The 13,419-nt window shown below is 49.2% G+C and overlaps 1 protein-coding gene across 4 annotated transcripts in view; it reads right to left on the bottom strand.

Annotated features, from left to right (window-relative positions):
- JAK1 (Janus kinase 1) overlaps nt 1–13,419 on the bottom strand; it is a 228,896-nt gene that overhangs the window by 6,587 nt on the left and 208,890 nt on the right. For all 4 annotated transcript variants that reach the window (XM_060304731.2, XM_030865835.2, XM_030865834.2 and 1 more), the window contains 8 exons: nt 9,896–10,002; nt 6,635–6,778; nt 5,860–5,947; nt 5,252–5,379; nt 4,506–4,641; nt 3,272–3,423; nt 667–817; nt 450–544 (listed from right to left, as the gene is read on the bottom strand). In XM_060304731.2, the coding sequence (XP_060160714.1) occupies nt 450–544; nt 667–817; nt 3,272–3,423; nt 4,506–4,641; nt 5,252–5,379; nt 5,860–5,947; nt 6,635–6,778; nt 9,896–10,002 (1,001 nt within the window). The remainder of the gene's footprint in view (nt 1–449; nt 545–666; nt 818–3,271; nt 3,424–4,505; nt 4,642–5,251; nt 5,380–5,859; nt 5,948–6,634; nt 6,779–9,895; nt 10,003–13,419) is intronic.

Genomic DNA, 13,419 nt, shown 5'->3' with positions numbered 1-13,419 from the left:
TCTGTATAAAGATGCAAATTCCAGTAGCTTCTCTAGTCACATTTACTGTCAGGAAACTGCCATTCAAGGTCCAGAGGAAAAGCTAAAATTCTATTTCGGTGTTCTGTGAAATAAATCCATCTCTCATTTAAGCAGCCTCACAGGATATGTATTCCCAGAAAAGTCAGAGGTAGGGACTTCTCTATTTCCACCATATCTATATCCACCCCCCATGGATGGATCCCCCCCTTTTCATCTCTTTGTCCCTTAGAGACCAAGTCTCCCGAGGGAGCTGATCAATGTCCTGTGGACAGGCTGCCACCGTGTGTCAAATGGAAAAACACACAATCCTACAGAACACAGTAAGATGCTTTCTCCTACAAACTTTGACCCAAAACGAGAGAGAATGGAGAGCAGCTTTAGATATCCATAGAGGTGAAGTGGTCAGCAGAGACTCGAGTATAACTTGCCTCTCCCAAGTCACGGATCCTCTTTAAGAACCGCTTTTCAAAATGTGTGGGATCCACTTCAGTTGCTGGCTTTTTTTCTGATACGATGTCTGGATCTAACAGAAGAGAAAAGAGAACATGTTAAAAAGGAGTGATTGCCCCTCACAGGCTCCTTGTTATCCCTCCCTCCCCCGAGCATTGGCTGGTCTTGGTTAAACAGCTCAAGGTAGAGTCTTACTCTGCTCCTCCAGCTTATTGATGTCTCTCATGATGGCTCGGAAGAAGGGTCTCTGGTTGGGGTCGTAGTTCATGCAGCGGGTCATAAGGTCAGCTAGCTCCTTACAAGACGGGGTCACTGGCCTGCACCGGCTTTCATAGAACCTCTCTTTCTGCAAAGAAGTGGACCACATGAAAGAAACCAAAGGAACCACTCACAGACCTTTTAGCCCCAGGTCAGAAGGAGTTACCTAACAATCCCTAATTTAACTCCCAACAGCTTTGCTTAAAAGTAGACGTCATAAACGTGGGTGCTAATGCTGCCTTTCTCTAGCTGTGGGAAATCTTAGTCCTGGATACTAAAATAATCCGAATTCAAGGAAAACAGGCAGTATATCCCACCCAGTCCCAAATAAGCTGTATTACAGCAAAGTCATGCAACCTTCTGGAATATGATTTGGCAACATGTGTAGAAATCTTCAGATTCTTCAAACTCTCATTAATTGCAATTACTGAACAACTCAGAAATAAGTCAGAAACAAAGATTTATGTTTAAAGATATTCCCTGCAGAATTAGACAGAACATTACAAATTTGAAAATGACCTCAATGCCAAATATAAAATTAGTTAAATAAATCAGAGTTTAATGAAACAACTCTTACATCAAATTAGTAAAAACTGTAAGGCTTATTTAATCGTATAGCAAAGTACTCACAACATTAAATGAAAAAATATACAACATTAAATGAAAAAATAACTAGCATGGTCCCAAGTTTGTTTAAAAAAGAGAGAGAGAAACAGACTGGAAGACAATATGCCAAAGTGTTAAACATTAGTTAGGGGTGACCAGAATATAGTGATTAATAATTTCTTTTTTAAAAATACTTTTCTCTGTTTTCTAAATTCTCATCAACGGGGTTAATACTTTAAAATTCTGAAACGAATAATGATGCCCTTTTAAAAAAATTAAGTTAATTTGCTACACTTTAGGCTCTGGTCTGTAGCTGACTCTCAAGGGTACTAGTTTCTCTTCTGGTCCCTGTGGGTCCTAGGGCGGGGTGGGGGCAGGCCCCAGAGGAGAGGAGGAAGATGGGTTGGAATTAAGGAGCTGAGAGCTCCCCCTGCCTTGGAGTGTCTCTCACTCTTCCAGGCTCCAGTAGAGCCAGGGGGAAAGGTCACCCAGCCCACCCAAGGGTACCTGGGAGAAGAGACAGACCCTCCTTTATCAAAGGGACAGACATTTCCTTACACCATCTCTGTATTCTGCTCAGTTCTGGGTACACAGAAGGTGCTCAGTAAATACTGACTGACAGCAAAGGGTATGCTGTTTTGTTTCCAAGGAAGTTAAAAATAAAATGACTCCCAAAAGCCCCAGCTGAAAATCCTAAATACAGATCTATGGATGTGACGGTTTCTCTGTTGGTTTTAGCTTAACTCCTCTTTCCCAAGTCCTGCACCATGTTTACCTGGCAAAAGGCTAACAGGTTAAAGGTTCTTTCGCCTCTTCGGTATCTCCTCCACGTGCACCCTCCACTCTGGATCCTCACTGCCACTTCCTGGTTCAGGCTGTCGCCACTGAGAGCCTCAGAGCAAGAGGCCTCTCCTCAGCCTGTCCATCCAACCACCATCCAGATGAACTGCCCAGTCTGGCCTCCGAGCATCTGGCTCCCCCACCCAAACCCTTCAATGCCCCACATCACCCCAGTAAAATTCTGCAGCCCGGCATTCAGGGCCTCTATACAATCCGACCTCAAAGGACCCTTCCCACCTTTTTACCTGTCATTCCTCTCCACACTCCAGGCAAATGAAACTGCTCCCTGTAGACAACTGAAATGCCACCCTCCCTTGGACTTTGATCATTCCCTCCCAGCTAAAAGTGATGCCTGCCCCTCTAAAGACACAAGACACACCCTAATAATCAAATCAGTGAGTTGGGATCAGTGGTCCTTCACTCTAACTTTCACTGCTTTATCCCTTTGGAGTTAGAGCCTCCACTCGCTTTCTGCAAGTGAACACGAGAAAGGGTCAGCCTCGAAGTTCTGCATTCTAGCTAAGGAACCCGCGCCTTGGGCCACCTGCATCTGTTACCTGACCTGTAAAACAAGGGTAATGACACTGCCCTACCCAACATGCAGGGCTCTAAAGGTGATGATTTCAGATATTATGTGTGGAATCCTTATCGCTGTTTTAGCCCAACTCTCCTACTACACCCTAAGGTCCTCAAGGGTAGGCAAGGCCTGTGTCTATTTCATTGTGAACCCCCAGCTTTAACTTAGGACAACGCCTGGTACACAGGAGGAACGCAATAAGTATCTGGGTGTTAATTTTGCAATGCTATAGCGATCTACTGAGCACATATTGTGTACCTGGGACTCTACACGCATTATTTAATTTTCACAACAACCCTGCAAAGTAGGTATTATTTATTCCCATTTTACAGATGATGAAACCAAGGCCCAAGGAAATTAAGTAACATTTGCGAGGTCACACAGGCACTGTAAGCTTGTGGAGGAGAGTCTGACCCGTGCCTGTCTCCTCCCACAATATGAGGCTTCCTGATAACTCCTGAGACACCCATGAGTGTCCAAGGGGTCCCCACTCAGCTCACACCCTGGAAAGCAACTCACCTCAATCAGTGTCTTGTCTTTCAAGGGAATCTCGCCATTGTAGCAGATCTCCCAGAGCGTGGTTCCAAAGCTCCACTTGTCAGCGGCCACACTCAGGTTCTTGGAGTCTTCAACACACTCAGGAGCGATCCATGGGATTCGTTCTATGCACTCTGGAAAAGACAAGAAACATTTACAGATCAGTTTCTGCGATCACCTGGGGAGTATATCACTGCCATTGCAGCAAGAACTGGGAGTTAAGAAACTCTTTCAAGTAGTGTTTTCCAAACATGGACCATGGCTGCCCTGGTCCTGCAGGGAGTTTGTGAAAGGGGCGGTTTTCCAGGTCCCTTAGCCCTGGCCTTTCCAATGCATCTGTCTGAGTCAGGGCCTGCAGCTGTGTCTGTTTAACACAGACTCCCCAAGAAGGTCGTGTGAGTCAGTCTTTGAAGCTGTGGCCTCAGAAAGAGCAAAGCACCCCAGGGTGGAAGCCAACACCCTGGGGAGGGAGAACAGGGGGGCACATGGACAAAGGCTTAAGAAAGAGAAGGCCGGGGAGAAGAGGCCAACAGATGCAGAGTGGGCACGGGCTTACCCCCATACTCTGCATATCGCCCTGCAAGGGCCCAGGGGTGCACTGGTATCCCACGTATGACCTACAGGTAGAGCATGACCTGTGCGGCACTGCTTACAGTGCCTCAGCTCCCAGGTCTGCCCTCTCCTTTGGAGTCCTCAACTCATGATGACCTCATTCAAAGAGAAGCTGCAAGACCACAGCAATCGCTAAGGCGCCTCCCCAAACTGCGCTCTAACTACAGTGCATTTCTTGTTTTGTTTTGTTTTTAATTTTTATTGTAGTTGCTTACAGTGGATTTCAAAACAAACACAGGTAGGACCCAGGTCCCACTCCTCCTGACACATCTCTGACCACCCCAGGCCCTTGGCCTCCCCTTGAACAAGGTGCTGCCTGGCACCTTAAACACAGCTCCTTCATCGCAAGACCAGACCTGCCCCAGCTCAGTTGTGTTTCTCCTACTGCACAGTCAGCTCCTTGAGGGCAGGGACCGACCCTCCCATGCGTGACACCTCCCCTGCCCCCAGGGCTGGGCAGAAGCACAGCCGCCTTTTGCAGAAGTGTGCTTTCTAAAATGAGGCAGAACCCCAGCCCAGCCCCCTTCCCTGCTGGCCTGGCCCTGCCTCAGGGTCGGGGGAAGGGGATGGGTGGGGCAGGAGATGGGAGGGAGGGAGGACACACCTTGCCTGGACAGCACAGTGACGGGGATGCCGGGGTCACTGAGCTTGATGAAGGGGCCGCACTCGCTGTCAGTGCCCTCGCGGGCCAGGAGGAGGTTTTTAGTGCACACATTTCCGTGGACCAGATCTTTATCCTCCTGCAGAGTGAAAAGGCAGAGCTCAGCAAAGTTGCCCATGGAGCTGCCCTCCTTCCCACTGTCTCCTGTTTCCCACAGGTCATAATCCACATTCCCCAGCCCCAGCCAGACCCGGGCAGCTTAGCTCTCCTGCCGATGATCTGTGTGACTCAGGCACATTATATAACATCCCTTTACTCCAGCTCCCTCATCAGTGAACCAGGGATAACAATGGAGCATGCCTCATAGGGCTTCTGTGAGAATTAAAGTGATTATCAGAGCCTGAAAAACACCTGAACAGCTGAGCCATGGTAAGCACTCAATAAATGTGAGCTACTATTGATGCTAATAGTTTCATTCACTCATTCAACAAGTACTGTAATATTTCTACTCTTATTATACACTGCAGTATGGAAGCCAGTCCTCTGAAGTGATAAAAATTTCCCTCTAAGCAGGATTCACATGGAAGCACACAGAACAGCCCACGATGATGGCGTTCACTAAGCACCAGGCACACCTGTGTTCAGGTGAAGAGCCTGGGCTCTCCAGCCTGCTTGGCTGGTACCTCCTTCCTGCCTCCCCACATTTTGGTTCCTGATGGGGACCACCACAGACATCAGAACATACTCACCAAGTAACTCAGGGCGCTGGCCAGCTGTTTGGCAACTTTGAACTTCCAGGGTGTGGTGAGGACATCACTTTTCCGGTGCATGAAGAGATCCAGGGGCCCTCCCTCCACAAACTCTTCCACCATGATATCTACGAACACAAGAACAGCCACACCTGCAACCTTCTGTCCATCTGGGACAGCACCCTCCCTCATCCCCTTACGAGAGCTCATTTTAATGGCTGGTACTCCGCCTGGGGGTGCCAATGGTAGAGCGCTTCAGAGTCGGAAGGGCCTGGGTTCAAGCCCTGCCTGGAGCTCCTCCTACTCTGACTCTCTGGGCAATGAACTCAGCTCACTCACTCCCTACCTCCCAAGTCTAGCACAGCGTGGGGCCCAGAGCTGGCAAGAAGTAAACACTCAAGAAATTAGTGAAAAACAGATGGGATCTAGTTCCATGTCCACTATTAACGTAAGCAACCGACCTGCTCAGTACTTTGAATTCCTTGATTGCAAAAAGAAAGGCAAGAAGCCTGGGCGACGTGAGGGGGGGTATCAGCTCCCACTCATCTTCACAGCAACCATGCTCCCTGGCCAGGGCCGACTTCCCCTTCCAAAGAGAATACACTTACTCTCCACGTCTCGGACACAAACGCCATAGAGGTACACGATGTGTTTATGGGAGACCTGTCTCATCATGCTGGCTGCCTCAAAGAAGGCCTGTGGGAGGAAAGGACAAAGAAATGTCAAGGGCTGGCCTGCACTGGTCTGATCCTAAAGGGGCTCAGCTGAGAGGAAAGTCAGTGGATCCCAGGAAAGGTCACCACTGTCCTCATCCCAAGCCCTGAAACTACTCCCCTGGCCTCAACTACCCAGAGGCACTGCCAAGCCTCAACTGTGAGGGCCATCTAGCTGGGACACAGGACTCATTTAGAAAACCTAATAGGATGCAGAGCCAGGCTGGCGGGATAGGCTGGCTGACAACGTCCCCATTTGATACTCATGTCCACCACTTCCTCTTCCTTCAAACTTTGGGAAATAACAACGTTGGACACTATATTAGAATAAAAGGAAAACCAAGGCAGCAGATGTCTGTCAAGACTTGGCTTTACCACTCTCTAACAGTTTGTGGGATCCGGGGTAAGTCATTTTACTGCTCTGGGCTTTACTTTCCCAGACTCTGAAGTGACAGCCTGGACTGCATCAGGCACTTTTGAGACCATTCAGCTAGAGTCTGGGGCTCCACGGCATTGCCACATGGACCTCTAGGAAGGAAACGGGAGAGAGTGGGACGTACTGGGAGGGACAGGCCCAAAATCAGGGCAAAGGCTCTTCTTAGCCCACTGTGCTCTACTGGCTCCAGAAATGAGGGAGGGGAGAGGGTGGGGTTGTGAGGACGACACTTGCCAGAGAAATGTCCCTGTGGCTGGGGTCTAAGACTTTGAGGATCACTTTTATTCTCTTCTCTTCGGAAGTTCCTTCGTCATCCTTGTAATCCATGAGGGTCCCAGAGTAGATGTGTGTCCGCGTGCCTCTCCCAAGGTGCTCGCCCTGAAGGAGGAAGCAGGAAATTAGGGTGACCACCCCCTGAGGCTTCAGTGGTGCCAGAGTCTGGGACTGAGTCCTCAGTGGGAACATACATTAGCAGGGATGGGGCAACGGCAAAGGGGCCCCAGGAGCTCAAGCCTCTCCAGTGCCTGGTCCTGTCAGGCCTCCAGAGGTGACAAAAAACTACTTGGCCAAACACAGCTGTGGCACTCCCTGGGCCCCAGGAAATAATCCTCATATCCTCTGAACAGCAACACGCTATCTACCTCCAGGAACAGCCTGGGGCCGAAACATAACCCTGACCTTTCACAAAACTTCCAACAGTGCCATCAAAAGCCACCAACATCAGCCCCCACCCAGGCCTCCAGAACAGACTCAGAGAGGACCTCCCTCCCCGCTCCCCCAGGAGGCTCCTCCACTCACAGGCTGGGGTACAAAGAGAACAGGCTTGTGAGCCCTACTGCTTCCTGGCATTTTAACTTCGAGACCTCCTTTCATCACGCTCAATCGGCACCCACTTTCTGTAAATGGGTTAACGTAACAATGTACCTGCCTCGTAGGGTTGGTGTAAGAATCAAATGAGGAACTAGGTAGAACACCTCCTGGCGCACAGTGGGTAGAAGCCAATCCACTGGGCCAGTGTGTTTTGTCTGATCGCCCTCTCACACCTAAACTATTCATTTTCTATCCACCTACCTGATGCACGGGTGCACATGTGCATGCTTTCAAATCAGTGATACAATTTATACATACATATGCCCTAGCAATCGCCAGAGGAAGGTGATGTAAAGACAGAGGCAGAGACTGGAGGGACAGGCCTCAGTTTCCCCACATATGAAAAAGGATAATAAAACCAAGTGAGCAGCATAAGAACTAAATGAGATCATCTGCTCAAGGCCCCGAACATATAATGATCTGTCTCTAAGACCGTTCCAGCTTAAGCTTTAATAATTATGGTTTAAATACTCTTAAATATTTGAAAATCAAAATGTGATTCATGAAACTCAGGCATTGTCAAGCTATCGACATTAACCCCACAAAACTTATTATTTGTAGTTCTATTATTCTATTATCCTAGGACCACCTATAAATGCAGAAAATGCATTATGGCTGACTCCCTCAGCTGATTTCTGTCTCCCTCAAGAATGTACACAATCGGGCTTCCCTGGTGGCGCAGTGATTGAGAGTCCGCCTGCCGATGCAAGGGACACAGGTTCGTGCCCCGGTCTGGGAGGATCCCACATGCCGCGGAGCGGCTGGGCCCGTGAGCCATGGCCGCAGGGCCTGCACGTCCGGAGCCTGTGCTCTGCAGCGGGAGAGGCCACAGCAGTGAGAGGCCCACGTACCGCAAAAAAAAAAAAAAAAAAATGTACACAATTGTTAACTGGGTATATTAATTTGCACAAACACCACCATTTGTCATCTGTCATAGCAGAATGGTGATACATCCGCCCTGTCTCCTATATCCTGGCAAGGTCCTGTGACTATTCATTAAAGCTGCATGTGTCATGAAGCGATACATCAAGATTATGGGAAGTTGCATTCCCAGAACATCCCACAAAAGCCATATGCTTTCAGAATAATTACTCTTCCTCGGAAGGGGTGCTTATTCCAGGGCCAAGTCATATGGCTCTGTGCTGTCAGGATTCCACAGCAACCCGGAGGCCCCTGCGTGTACCACCTCAGCCTCCCTCCACGCTGCGCCTTCTGCCTTTGTCTATGGCTTGTCCATCCTCTGGGGCTCTGCTTTGATGCCACTTCCCCCAGAAAGCCACTGCTGTCCCCCCAAGACTAGGTAGGATGACCATCTGACAGTCCCACATCCTGCCATACTTCCCTACTTAGGGCTTGTCTCCTGGTGGTATAATTATCTGCTTAAGATAGACGAGAGTCTGCCTCGCCCACCGGACAGTGAGCCTGCCGAGGGTGGCAGTCATGCCTGGCATGGGCAACTGCTCAATCACTGTTGGCTAAATGAACGCTGGAGGTGCAGAGGGTGGTAATCTGCCCAGAGACTCAGGAGCAAGGACAGAAGGAAGACCCCAAGTACATGTCAAGTTCCAGGCAGAAAAGAGGCTGGGGTATTGCTGATCTGCGATTTTAATCTCTGGACACAGCTCTGATAACCACCGGAGGGACAGAACAGTAAGATCTGGCCCTCAGGCCCTCAGTGAAGCATTTACATAAGTGAAGCGAGGCACTTGCAGCTGTGGACTTCCACTCCGTCAAAACCTCCCCAACAATTTCAGGGACCGGCTTCAAAGAGTACATGAACAAGCCAGCCCCACGTTGGCCACCCTCCGCCAGGCTCCTCAATGACAGTGAGCCCACGATTTCCCCTCCAACACCTCCAAGGTGACGCAGCCTCTGCCGGGCAGTAAGCGGCCTATGTGGATTCCTTCCCTCCAAGGCTGCTGGCACACCACTCCCTTAGCCTCCCCGCCCTGCGTGTGGCTCTGTGTAAGGGGCTGGGGAGGGGGATGCACAACAGAAAGTGGGGGTTCCATGGGCCTTACAACCTAGCAAGGCCCAAGGGCAGGTACGACAGAAACTGGGCCTGCCTAAGGCTGCAGACTCTGGGCAAAGGCCTCCCAAGGCTGGAACACTGGTCTGAGGGATCTGATTTCTCAAGACAGTTCTCCTCCAGGGTGCATCTCCTACTTCCTCACTGTGCTCTGTGTGCCCCCAGCTTTGCTCCTTCTGGAAACATCATCAGAAAGCCCAGGACTGAAATTCAGAAGTGCTTTTTCACACAGCATGTTTTGGGACAATGAGGGTCATCAGCCCATACTCCCCTGTGGAGACCTGTCAGCATTCCCACCAAGTTCTCCAACTACTTCTACCTGCAGAAGACCAGGCATGGAAGGTCCCTATTACCCTAGATAACCCTGCAAAACTTGATTAACCCAGCTCTTTCAAGGAGAAAGCAAGCCTCTAGGACGCATCAGCAAGGTCAGGTTGGACAGCAGGAAACTTGCTGACCAGCTTTACCTATCAAGGGGAAGTCTTGCTCTTCTTCCACCAGGGTCTCCCCAAACCCGACTTCATCCTCCCCACATTCCCCAGGCTTTTCTGCTGTGGGAAGGCAGGACCAGGGCTGGACCTGCAGCAGTGACTCACCTGCATAATATCTTTCTTGAGGATCCGATAAAAACTCAGCTGGCTCACGGGGAGGACAGGCTGCCACTCCTGGGCTTTCTTGGTGGCCACCAGCAGATTGGAGATTTCTGTGGAAGAGAGAGGAGAAGTCTGAGCAGAGCAGCAAGGTCTAAGGTCCCAGTTGGCCAACATCTGCTGGGCCATGGGCTTGCTGAATACATACTTGTGCATTTGTTGGTTCAGTCATTCAACAAATATTTACTAAGTACTTGATTCCCACCCTCCAGGAGCTCACAGGCTAATAACAGAGCCAATACGAAACAAATAATCAACCAATCAAAATCTGTGCAGCTATTCTTAAAGGGCAGGTACAGGCACTCCAGGGTTGACACAGCAGGATCTGTCCTGGTAAAAGAGGTCAGGGGAGGAAATGAAATGTTAAAAGCTGAGAACGGAAACTCCACGAATGTAGGGTCTGTGTCCATCTTATTTCCTGCTCTACCTCCACAGCCTGGTACACAGTATGCACTCAATAAATACTTGTTAAATGTGTAAATGAATAATCAGGGTGTGGGCTGAAGGATGAGAGCTAAGGATGGAGGAAGCACTTTGGGAGTGACAGGAACCAAAATTGGGGGGTGAAAAAACACAAGTTTTGTGAGGAACAGGGCGGGTGACCCCAAAAGAAGGTCACGCCTGAGCGTCTCTGGGCTCCCAGCAGCACCTGACAACAAGGAGGCACTTACTAAGTCCTGGCTGAATGTACAGATTTTGAGCACACCATCCCCCAGACTCTACTGATTTGAACAGCAAACCAAACCCATTACAAAATGTGCCGAGCAGAGTCAGCACAGGTGGCTAACGGAATTTATAATCCACGGAAGCTGCCTTCCCTCCATGGAGCCACTGCAAGCTCCAAGGTTATCGTGAGGGAAGAAAGCACCTTCCACATTCGAACTAGCAGTGCGAGTATTCTAGGAGCCCCTGAAGGTTTTTATGTGTTCATGCACTAGCTGCGAGTACCGGGTCCCTACAGTGAGCCAAGTGACTCAAATCCTCACTACCCTGCAAGGCAGGGTTTTTCTTTTGTTATTTCAGCTCATATTTTCTGACTGCTTTCTCTGTGCCAGGCACTGTCCTAAAGAGCTTTATACACATTAGCTCCTTTGTCCTTATGACAATCCTATGAGACACATAGTATACCTACCCCCTTTTATAGATCAGAAAACAGATTCAGAGCCATTAAACCATTTGCCCACAGTCAGGCTTAGGATTCATGCTGCATTCAGGACTGGCTCCAGTCTCTTACCTCCACAGACAGCATGCCTGGCCCCAGTGGGGGGTACAAATCTGGGAGCCAAAAACTGGTTCCGATACAGACTCCCTTGTTATCATATCCTGATACTCCCTTTTTCAGCGTCTCCTCTCCTTCATTCTGTTATCCTGACTCCACCCTGTTACCTGGGTAAAATCAGGTTCAAACAGGCAACTCAGGACTGCCCTGATGGAGAAAAGACATCAAGAAAGGGCCACTTGAATGGTGCCCCCAAGGAAGGGTCTGGGCAATAGAGCCATCGAGGAAATCAGGAGGATGGCAACGGGAACCATTTATGGGCTGATTATTTGCAATGGCCACTTCAGGAAACATGGCACTAGGGTCAACTGTGTGAGCGGGGAAAGCTGTTAAACCTCCATGGAATCTGTTTCCTCACTAGAAAAATGGGGGACACAGTCATGCCCCTTGCTGGGTTGCTGTGAGGGATAAACGAGATGACACACATGAAGGGCTTACTTCAATCCCTGGTGTGAGGTGACTGCCCCATAACCAGCAGCCACTGTGACTATGACCAGCGTTACATCTGTTAGCACCGTCATCCTTGCTGTACCAGCTGGTTCCTGAAGCCTTGGCAATAATCTACAGCAGTCTTCAGTGCCAGAGCTGGACGGTGCAGAAATCAAGCTTCAAGCTTGACTCCATGAATGAGGACATGAGAGGATCAGTGGCGACTGGTCAGTAGGTCCTGTGGGCCCCTATCTCCTTCTTAACATGGTCACCCTCAGATTTGGAGAGCAGCAGTGGGGCTGGGCAATGCACAAGAGACGTGGACTTTCTTGACTGTCACACCCACTCTGAGTGACCACCTCCTTTTTATTTATTCCATGAGGAGTTTCTTGTTGCATTTTCAAGTGTGAAACCCAGGTTGGGGTCTGGCCATCAGAAGCCTCTGCTCAGAAGGGCCGAGGCACTGAGGAACCCAAAATGGCATTCTCTTTAGTTTTCATGATTTCACCACTTCTCTAATTTGCAGGTGGCAGAGGGAAGACAGAGGGCTTCTGAGGGCCTATGTGAAAAAGTCGCACACACAGGGCTTAGTCTAGCTCTCCCATCCACAGCACCCTTATCCCCAGGGTCAGGAGAACTGACCCCCACCCCAGAGTCTTGGGCTGATGACTGCACCTGTAACTTTGCAGTGTTATGTAGGGGAAAGAGTTGGGGTCAGAAGACGTGAGTTCAAATCCCCATGCTTCCTCTAACTACCTAAGTGATCTTGGATAAGTATAATGGATAACAACATACTCTGGTTTGTTCTGAGGATTAAATAACTTAAAACATGAAAGAAACTCAAACGGTGCCTGGCAAATTTAAGAATTACTCACGTGATAGTAGCCATCATCATCATCATCATTAGTTACTGCTACTCTTTTTTTCTTTTTCTTTTTTTTTTTTACTGCTACTTTTATTGTAACTTCTAGTGATACTACCATCTGTGTGGTTTTGAACAAGTCAGTGAACATCTCTGATCCTTAGTTTCCTCATTTTTATAACAGCTGCAAAGAGCTACTGTGCAGATTTTTTTTAATGCAAATATGCACGTAAACTGCTTGGGACTGGCAGGTACCCACCAACATGGTAGCTACTGCTGTAATTATTCACTCAACAGACATTAGTGAGCACCCATTCTGTGCTGGACACTGCACTTCCCATGAATCATCGTGGTGAGACCCAGATCCTGTCTTAAGAGTTTATAATCAAAGTGGAGAGACAAACACTGAACACATTCAGTGCAGAGTTCCAGGAGCCTCAACAGAAGCCGTGAGAAGGGTTCAGTTCTGTTTCTGTGCTTCTCCCACCACAGCCACTGGTTTCCAGCTCTGGGCCAGCAGGGGTGGCATCTACACCAGAAACCTCCCCAGCTAATCCCAGCATAGAAATCACATCCCTGCCTCCGAACTGCCGCTACCTTCCCGCTTCCTGTGGCTGCTGTTCTCCATTTCCTAAGCCTCACCCAGAGCCCACTAATCCCTAGGAAAGTGAAAACCGCCTCTAATATCTGGAAGGATAGATTATGTGAGTAATTGGGGCTGTTGGGCTCTAAGGTTATAGTGCACTCCGAGGTCTCACAGCCAAGTGGCAGATGTGTTTTTACCTTTGCAGAATATCTTCAAGCACAAAAACAAAGGCTGCAGTTACTCCCCAAGGCTGGCAGGAAACCCTATCTGAGCAACAAGAACACAGAGTCTTTCCTCTTTCACCAGGTTCAGTG

Source organism: Globicephala melas, chromosome 1 (genome assembly GCF_963455315.2).
Source record: "Globicephala melas chromosome 1, mGloMel1.2, whole genome shotgun sequence".
NCBI classification, from domain to species: domain Eukaryota; kingdom Metazoa; phylum Chordata; class Mammalia; order Artiodactyla; family Delphinidae; genus Globicephala; species Globicephala melas.
Note: the sequence above shows the minus strand (reverse complement) of the source record. Positions and strands in the feature narration are given on the sequence as shown.